Source organism: Mastigoproctus giganteus, chromosome 14 (assembly GCF_048544385.1).
Source record: "Mastigoproctus giganteus isolate SK-2022 chromosome 14, ASM4854438v1, whole genome shotgun sequence".
Lineage (NCBI taxonomy): Eukaryota > Metazoa > Arthropoda > Arachnida > Uropygi > Thelyphonidae > Mastigoproctus > Mastigoproctus giganteus.
Window position 1 is genome coordinate 115939914 of NC_143588.1, and position 10369 is coordinate 115950282.

At 37.1% G+C, this 10369-nt stretch overlaps 1 protein-coding gene across 1 annotated transcript; it reads left to right on the plus strand.

Annotated features, from left to right (window-relative positions):
• The first annotated feature begins 916 nt into the window (after window positions 1-916).
• LOC150075614 (uncharacterized) lies at window positions 917-2057 on the plus strand. Its single transcript, XM_090388588.1, has one exon. The coding sequence runs from the start codon at window positions 917-919 to the stop codon at window positions 2015-2017; it is 1101 nt and encodes a 366-aa protein (XP_090244714.1). The 3' UTR covers window positions 2018-2057.
• The last annotated feature ends 8312 nt before the right edge of the window (window positions 2058-10369 follow it).

The window sequence follows — 10369 nt, forward strand, 5'->3', positions numbered from 1 at the left end:
GTCTAGTCTCCAGATGCTGCAATTTGCATCTGGAGACTAGACACTTGTCTTACCTTTCTTGGTAAGACCACCCCTTCATTCCCCTCACCAGTCTTGTTGCTCTTCTCTGTACTTGCTCAAACAACTCTACATCCTTCTTAAAATTAGGCCTCCGGACCTGTATGCAGTACTCAAGGCATGGCCTGACCATTACCTTATACAAAGGAATAATCACCTCCTTTTCCCTACTAACAAAATTCTTGTATATCATTGTATTTCATGTGGAGCAAACCTCCACATGAAAACTCTGCACAAAACAGAGCCCTGCTGCTGACTTCCCATCAGCCATCTGTAGATTTAATATGGAGGTGCTTGATGTCCAGCTAGCTGTACAATATGCATATACACTTTCAGTTGTGGGATGTATGGTGTGCTATAACAACTTAAAAAATTGTAGATTTAAAATGCTATTCCTAGTAGGAATAATATAATAAGTAATTATATTATTCCTACCAGAAATAATATAATTACAGTACTTTCTACTCTATTCCTAAATTATTAGGAATAGAAAGTAGAAAGTATGTTTGTGATCATATTTTAGTGTCCATTGATTATATATTTTGCTTAAAGTAATCTGTGTGTGTATATATATATATTCATTGTTGTCAAATTAACTTAGTGTCTATTCTTTATTTCTTTTCAGAAGGTACAATACAGATAGAGATGATTCAAATGGTGTTTCCAGCAAAGATTGAAAGCTGCAGTCAGGTCACCAGTTATCTAAATTTACAATTTCAGTATGAGTGAATGAATCTGATATTAATCAGTCAGTTGACTACGTTAAAAACTCATTAAATTGGCTACACACGATCACAGATCGAAACCCTGTTTTCAACAAGGATTCTGGCTGGAAAAATTAGGCAGGCTGGCTAGTTCAATGTCGCAAATTAAATACCAAGAAAATTCTAGTGCAGTCAAAAAGAGAAATGAAAAAATAAGTTACAGAAATTCTTTTTTGTTAGCTGGAAACATTAAAACAAAAAGAAAAGTTTGCACTAAGTGGAATACTTCTCAAAGGAGAAGATTCTGCACCATTTTATCTTATGGAAGTAACTTCCATAGGCACTTCCTAATTCATACTAGGAAGGAAAAAACATCATGCCAAATATGTGGCAAGGCATTTTCACATTCACTTATTGTAAAAGGGCATTTATTGCTACATGCAGAGGAGGAGACTACTACGTATACTCAGCCATCTTCATTATTGCATACCAAGAAAAAAGCATTTTGTTGTGAAATATGCGGTTGTAGCTTTTCACGTTCAGATAATTTGAAAAGACATTTAGTAAGTCATACTCTTGATAAAAGTTTTATTTGTGAAATATGTGGCAAAACATTCTTTAGATTATATAACCTAAAAGATCATTTCTTGGTTCATACTCAGAAGAAACGCTTCTCTTGTGAAATATGTGGCAAGGCATTTTCTAAAGCATGTAATTTGAAAACACATTCATTCCTTCATGCTGAAGTGAAACCCTGTTCTTGTGAAATATGTGGGAAGGGATTTTCAAATTCTTATCATCTGAAACGACATCTTATTGTTCACACAGATGAGAAACCCTTCACTTGTGAAGTATGTGGAAAAGCATTTTCAAGACTAAATGATCAGAAAAAGCATTTGCTAAGTCATGTTCTTGAGAAACCATGGTCATGTGAAAAATGTGGCAAGGCATTTAAATGCTCAGAACATCTGAAAAGACATTTACTAGTTCATGAACAAAAGAAATCATCCTTCCCTTGTGAAATATGTGGTAGGGTATTTTTGCACGCAAGTTCTCTGAAAAATCATTTATCAGTTCACAATCAGGACAAACCCATCATTTGTGAAATATGTGGCAAGACATTTAAAAGATTATCAGCACTACAGAGACATTTCATGGCTCATACACAGGATAAACACTTTACTTGTGAAATATGTGGTAAAGCATTTGCACGATTGAAGAGTTTCAAACGACATTTATTAATTCATAGTCGTTAGAAACACTTCTGTTTACAAATAAACAATACTCTTGCTCTAATTAAGTAGAATATTTTCATTGAATTAGTTCAAATTATAGCATTGGTGGTTGGAGAAGTGATGGGCATAATGAAAATATTACTATCAGTTATTTCAATTACAGCAAATCATTCACTGATTTTTGATTATGCTCATACCATTTGAATGATTAGTTCGTAACTACTAATCATTTGATTATTTTAATTATTGGATTCTCTCAATTTCTAATCATTCAGTTATTCCCATCACTAGATGGGGGGGTTGTGTTATTGTTATTCACTAGATTTTTGACTTTGTTAATTCACACTTCTTGCTGGACTTTCAAATGAACTGACAATAGCCTTCATAATGTGAATGCCACATACAGAAAATTTCTCAGTCCTAACTTTCCCTGATTTGAAGAACAATTTTGGATTCAGTTATACTCTAGTAAATACTCATCATATTAGGTTTTTAACTTGTGTATAGTCTATGGTTGCTTTGTCTGTTTTCAAGAGGGTATCGTCTCTGATATTAAAAAAGACTTTGCAGTGAGTCAAAGCAGTGAGTTCAGTTTTCATACGAAAAGTTTCTTGCCATTATTACACAAAGGAGCATATGAGGGGGTTCAAAAATTATTTGTATTCACCCAGAAGCAGTTGCAATAGAAAGTTGAAAGAAACACCATGTATTACACTTTTTCAACATAGTCACAAGACATGACACATTTTTACCACCTCTCAATACACTTCTGCAGGCCAGTTTTGTAGAGCTCTTCTGATTATCCTTAAACCACAACTTGGCAGCAGAAAATCACCTCATCATCAGCAGCAAAGTATTTTCCACAAAGAAGGGATTTTGGGGCAGGAAAGAGGAAGAAATCTGAGAATGCAAGGTTCGGGGGGAAAAAGCCATATTTCAAACCTATATTAATGGGCACACCTCACTGCAGCATGCGACAAATATGCAAGGGCATTATTGTGGAGCAAGTACATACCTTTTGACAGCTTTCTCCATCTTTTTTTCTTTGAAAAAAAGATGGAGAAAGGGGTGTACAGCTCTTTTGATGGTAATCTATTAGTATTGCACCGCATTAGCATTAGTAGAGGCATTTGATGCAAGAAAGCAAGCTTATGTCAGCATCAGCCAAAAAAAAAAAAAAAAAAAAAACCCACTTCCACTTCACCCCTCTGTTCGTTCAAAATACCTGTCCAGCTGAGCCTTAAACTTATTTAGGCTATCAACCTCCACGACAAGGGATGGAAGTCTGTTCCACCAACCAACCACCCGCTGGCTAAAGGCAAATTTCCGCATGTCTATCCTACATCTGTCTTTCCTCAATTTGAATTTATGCCCTCTCAGGTGATTTTTCTGAGCTAGAGGAAGAATCCCATCAGCATTGAGCATGCTTAAACCATTCAAGGCTTTATACACCTCTATCAGATCACCTTGCTGGTGCCTAGTCTCCAGACACTGTAATTTGCAAAACTTAAGCCTTTCTTCGTAAGAGCACCCCTTTGTTCCATTCACTAATCTTGTTGCCCTTCTCTGTACTCGTTCCAGCAGCTCTACATCCTTCTTGAAATGAGGCCTCCAGACCTGTATACAGTACTCTAGGTGTGGCCTGACCATTGCCTTATACAAGGGAATAATCACCTCCTTATCCCTGCTGGAAAAATTCCTATATATCATTGACAATACACCATGAGCTATTCTTGCAGCCCGTCTGCACTGCTCAGAGAACTAAATATCTGCCTGCACAACCACCCCAGGTCCCTTTCATTCTCTACCTTAGTCAGTGTAGTACCACAGAGTTGATACGTTGCGCTAGGGTTGCCGTTTCCCATATGTACAAATTTTTTGTAGTACTTTACATTTTTCGATGTTAAACTTAATTTGCCACCTCTCAGCCCATCTGCTCAACCTTTCCAGATCTTCTTGCAGCAGCATAATGTCAATAGTGTCCATCACAACCCTGCCAACCTTCGTATCGTCTGCAAACTTGGACATTAAACTTGATATACCATCAATATCATTTATAAATACAGAAAACAATAATGGACCCAACACTAAGCCCTGAGGGACTCCACTAATAACATTAGTCCACGATGAGCAGTGTCCATTGATTACCACTCTCTGTCTTCTCCCCCTCAACCACCCCTTTATCCATAGCAGCAATTTGCCTCCAATGTCACACTGCTCCACTTTGTGTAGCAGTCTTCCATGTGCAACAGTATCAAAAGTCTTTCTAAGATCCAAGTACATAATATCAAAGCTATTCTCTGCATCCAGTTCTTTTATGACTGCATCATAGTATCCAATCAAATTGGTCAGGCAAGACTTCCCCTTAACAAAACAATGCTGTGTCCGAGCTATAACTGAAGTCTTGTCTAAATGATCCTGCAGTGCTTCTTTAACCAGTGCCTCCATTAATTTTCCTGGAACAGAAGTTAAGCTCACAGGTCTATAATTACTTTTGTCAGCCTTTGATCCTCCTTTGTGAATTGGGGTCACATTTGCACATTTCCAGTCTATGGGTACCTCCCCTGAGTCCAAGGAAGCTCTCATAATTATGGCTAAGGGTTTGCTTACTTCTTTCGCTGCCTCCTTTAATATAACTGGATAGATCCCATCCACCCCGGGTGCCTTTCTTGTGTTTATCTTCAACAGTTTCTCCTCCACTTTACTCCCAGTTATTTCAAGATTCTGTAGCTTACTGCTAGAGTTGAATACACCTCTGGCATTCCCCTTGCTGAATAACTCCTCATGTGTGAATGTCGATGCAAAATATTCATTTAGTTTGTTAGCTACCTGAGCAGGATCATCAACAGTTGACCCAGGAATATCAAGTGGACCAATCTGATTCATCCCCTTCCTTCTAGAGTTTACATAAGTAAAGAACTCTTTGCTGTTTTTCTTTGCATCCCTTGCCAAGGATTTCTCGTAATCTGCCTTCGCCTGCCTAACCTCCTTTGTAACTTGGTTGCATATCAACTTGTATCTATCATAGGCTTCTGTGTTCTGTGTTAATTTGTAAGTATCCCATGCATTTTTCTTCTCTGCCATATGCCTCATTAGTTCATCTGACATCCATTTTGGCCTAAACCTTAAACAATATTTCTTAGTTGGTATGTAAAGCCTAGTAGCTTCCAAGATAAGTTCTTTGAATGCTTCCCATTTTGAATTTGCTGTTGGTAACATCATCAGTTGGTCCTCCTTTGTGAATTGGGGTCACATTTGCACTGTATAGAAATTAAATACTGTCTCAGTCCATCGTAGTCGCCTTTACGGAAGCAATAACCCTTCCCTTTACCCCTAATGGTAGTTACCTCTTTGAGTAAATCCCACTTCAGCACACTGTGATCACTGCCACCTAGTGGTTCATTTATCTGCAGATTCTTAATGCATGAAGAATCACTGCTGATAATCAAATCAAGAGTATTACTCTCTCTAGTTGCCTTCCGAACATGCTGATGTAGAAAACAATCATCCAATAAATCCACAAAAGCCCTGCTAGTGTGTGAGTAACCAGCCCCCAAATTCCAGTCAATATCTGGGAAATTAAAATCTCCCATTATAAGACTCTCTGATTTACTGGCCCACTCCATTTCCCTGTACAGTTTCTTATTATGCTCATCAGAGTCATTAGGCCTATAGCACACCTCTACTCTCAATTTTGATCTCCCAATGCTTATGTCACACCAAACTGACTCAACACTGCACTGTCCAGCGATGTCGACTGGCTTCACTTCCTTGGTTTTTATGTGTTTCTTAACTAATAGCATAACCCCTCCCCCCGTCCTATCCTGTCTATCCTTTCTGTAGACGTACTCCCCAAATTGCAGTTCTGCATCCCTTATATCTGTGTGACAGCACGTCTCTGATATTCCAACAATATCTGCCTTTGATGTTTTGAGCAATACCTCAAATTCATCAAATTTATTTACTAAACTCCTAGCATTGGTGTACACGCAAGTATACCTGCACCTGTTTCTATTCTTACCTACTCTAACACAACCCATGTGTTTACTTGTACTGCAATGGCTCCCAGCAGTCTCTGAAATACCATGCATCTTGTTTTTCAGGCTTCTGCTCATTCTAATAGAAGCAGTGCAAGGATCTCTTTCACCTCTGCCAGTGGCTACTGTCAATCTATTGGTCTTTGTCGCCCCCCAAGCTAGCAATTTTCCGACCCACCTAACACTGCCTCGATAGCATCAGCAAATATTCTTGCACCCTTTCTATTTAAGTGTATCCCATCCCTGTAGAAGCAATCTCTCTTGTTAACAAGTACAGACCAGGCTGAAAAAAATTCTACCCCTTGAGCCTTGCACAATCTTTCCAGGGCCCAATTGATGGACAAGGCTCTCATCATATACTCCCTCCTATCGTGTCTGGGCAGAATTGCAGACACTTTCAAATTCAACCCTAATTCTCGGCTTTTGTTCAACAGTGACCTATACTTGTTAAGTAATTCTGCCGGTCCCCTACACTTAATATTATTAGTGCCAACGTGTACAACTATATCACCTTTTGTGCCCTTAAAAGATGATATTCGCTCTACAACGTCATCAACCTTTGCCCCTGGCAGACATACCCTGGTCCTGTTCCACCTATCCTTTTTACAAAGCATGTTCCCCGTTTCCCTGACAATAGAGTCACCAACAACTACTAGTTCCTTCGGGACCAGCGCATTCTGCCTTGGGGATTGTCTCTGTGTCACATGATGCCCAAGTGCAAGCTCTGGCGTTGATGTGGCCAGCTGAGAGCTTGATGGGGCCCCTCAATTTAGTTTCTTCGAGGGCATCCACCCTGTCCTTCAAGCTCTCATATAGGCCCAAAAGAACGCTGGGTTGTTGCCTGATATCGATACACTCCTTGCATCGCGCACACACAGACATCCCCCATGGCAGTATCATGTCCCGTACCCGATTGCTCTGCAAACATCAAGCAAACAGTGCATTTTATAAGGCTGTGAGTCAGAGGACAACTGCCCCCCCCCTCAGTTCTGCTCTGAGCCACAGCACTTCCATTAGCTTGAGCCTTTTGCTTTGCTGCTCTGGTCTGAGTCATGATTCTATTAATTTATTAATTAATTATAATTAATTATGTTATGTTATTAATTATGTTAAATATAATTAATTAAATTACGTTTGTAATCTAAGTCGTTATATGTATTTATTTAAAAGTACAATTTAACTGCTAACGAAGTTCAACTGACGCTATCTAGTACGGTATATAACTATCGTATCACAAAGGCGGGAAAGTTACGATCGGTAAATCTACGGACACTTAAGTATTAATTAACTTTCAATTCTCGCTGTCTCACATCAGAATAAACTAACGATCCTTACTAGGTCTATAAGCTACGTACAGAAATAATTCGATGTAAAAAATATTCAATCAAGCGGCTAAATATGGCTAAAGAACTTCTCGTTCAGCGGAGTTGCAAACACGTGGATACCCTTACCGATTCTTTTATGCAATTACAAGGCCGAGTAAAGAATAAATACACCAAATTAATCAGAAAATCACAAAATAATGTTATACTACTAAATTTAAATCAAAAGTTTTAGAAAAACAATAATTTCAAATCAATAAATAAGAAAAATCCACTTAGCAGCTTTGAACACGACCGTCTCCTAGTAGCCTCGTCAGCAGACGAGCATATGATCCCAAGAAACCGACAAACAACCTTATCTTGGTTGCACCTTTGGGGCGAGGTGATTCTGCAAGCTTCAGTTGTTTTGATATTTTATTTTGTGATCAATGTGATGGATCCAAGTTTTATCCATGGTGACTAGCCATGGAAAAAACTCCTTGCTTTTTTGGCACATTTACAACATTTCATATGTGCATTGTGCCCTTTCCTTCTTCTATTCAGGGTGCAGGAGTCTGGAAACCCATATGTCAGACACTTTACTCATATGCAACTGTTGATGGATGATGTTCTCTACAGACCTGCACTAATTTGGAGCTCTGCAGCTAGTTCTTTGATACTAATCTGCCAGGATTAATGTCTCAACTTTATCAACGCTCTTTTCTGTTACAACAGTTACTGAGCATCCTGGGATTTCTTAATCATCCACATATGCTTCCATATTTGAATTGTTTATACCAATGTGCAACTTCACTGTAACCTGGGCAGTCTTCTCCATATACTGCAAACATTTCTTTGTGAATTGTTTTGGATCATTTCCATTGCAGAAAGAGGAACCAAATCACTGATCATTGTGATGGATCCAAGTTTCATCCATGATGACCAGCCATAGAAAAAACTCCTCTTGCATTTTTGACACTCTGACAACATTTCATGTGCATATTGTGCCCTTTCCTTCTATTCAGGGTGCACAAGTCTGGAAACCTCTTTGTCCATTACAACTTGATCCATTTATCATCTTTATCCATTCTACTTTATCCATTGCAACACTTCACCTCATTGTGACACTGCACCTCATGTTGCAGAGAATAAAAAAAAAAGTTGTGTGCTTGCTATAGAGACTTCAAAGTATCAAACAAAAAAAGGCATCTTTCTATCACAACTACTGGGTGAATATAAATATATTTTTTTTAACCCACCTTGTACTTCAATTTGGATCAGAAAATTGAACTTTATTTTCCTAGCATGTAAAGAGACATCTACCCATTCAAGGAGAACCAGTACAAGATGAAGAAATTATTCTGTGTTAATAAAAAGGGTATTAGTTAATTAACAGTATTGACAAAATAATGAAAGAAAGCAATATTAGTCCAATATTATCTTAAATTTATTTAAAACCCTTCTAACACACTTCTAGGTGTAAGCTTATTAGGTATACAAGAAATCAGTTACTCAAATAAAAAAATAAATTTTTATATATACTCTGTACAGCCCATGCAGCTAGAAGAGTGTGCATCTTTAATGTAATTGTTTATTCCATCCATTATAGCAGGGCAAAAGTTAATGGGCCATTCATTTTTTTATTTTTATTTATTTATTTATATATTTTTTAATTTATTTATTATTATTATTTATTTTTTTTTTGTAGTAGCCCGTGACTCAATCTCATAAGGTGTGTACCCACTTCCATGTATGTTATCCCAGTGTTATATTAGTAACAAAAAGAATAATCTTTAAGTTTTCTCAGTTTATGTATTCTGTTGATAATAAAGTTTTAGTACATGGATTCGATAGTAAATAATAAGAATTATTTAAAAATAATTCCTTATGGCTGTTTTGCTCAGAATTAATAAAGTACTTGAAAGGTGGCAGCAGTATTTCACTTGCTGCCAACAGGTTGTGACTAACTAGCTGGATAATTTTGATCATTCAATTACTTACCAAACTGGGTAATGGTTCCAATTCTCAGTTTTCCAATGAGAAGTATATAGATGGATCATATATTGCGTTTTAATACAATAGCTTATGTTAGAGGCTGGACACTAGTTTTTCATATTACCATATGATTTTTTAACCTAAGTGATTTTTGTGCCACAAAGTTTAGAAGATTACACTGCAGCAACTGTTAATTATTTGTTCTTTAATTTTTCTTACTGGTCAACAATATGCACAGTGGTTTCATTTTGTGCATGTGTATGCATTCATCATGGCTTAGGGTGACACAATATAGCTAGCTATGGGTAAGGAGATGCTTAGATGTCATTGAGGAAAGAAGTACATTCCTTCCTCATAATAAAAAAGAGAAATCATTTGGAATGTTCCATGATATTCCTTAAGTAGCATGGTGCATAGGTACATTGTTGTTTGAAGCTAATAAAACACTCAAACCAACATTGATATAATTGTATTTATTTTTGAATTGTAAATACGACTATAATGGAATCAAATGTTTTGTATTTTCTTATCACTTTTCAGGGACAGCTATCTTTGCAGTATCACAAAAGGTCACTTTTGTGATGTACTTAGTTCTAATATGAAGGTGAAGTTTAGTTCTAATATAAACTTAGAACTAAGCTTCTAATAATGACAACTGCTGTTATTCAAGCTGTCTATCATAAAACTTTTAAAGTGAGTGGTTTGTATTTTTTGTTTTTTTATTTTTTGTAAGTATAGAATGAAATATTGGGAAAGGTTCCCAAGCTGAGCGATATGTTAGATTGCCATGCCCACAATCTATAAACAATCATACAGTGAGTGTTTTTTGACATCACTTCCTAAAATAATAAAAATAATAATATACTTCACATTTTCCAATTTTATGATGCAAAGTTTGAATAGCTATCTGTCAGTCAATTAGGAGTCCATTGTTCTTCAGATAAGATGAGAATAAATCCATCAGCCAAAACATGACCACCCTGTTTCCATGAGTGGACATTTCACAGAACCCAGGAATGATGTCACCTACCAGCACAGCA

Excerpts from the sequence above, each read along its gene's own strand:
- LOC150075614 (XM_090388588.1), top strand. The coding sequence starts at position 917 with ATGTCGCAAATTAAATACCAAGAAAATTCTAGTGCAGTCAAAAAGAGA.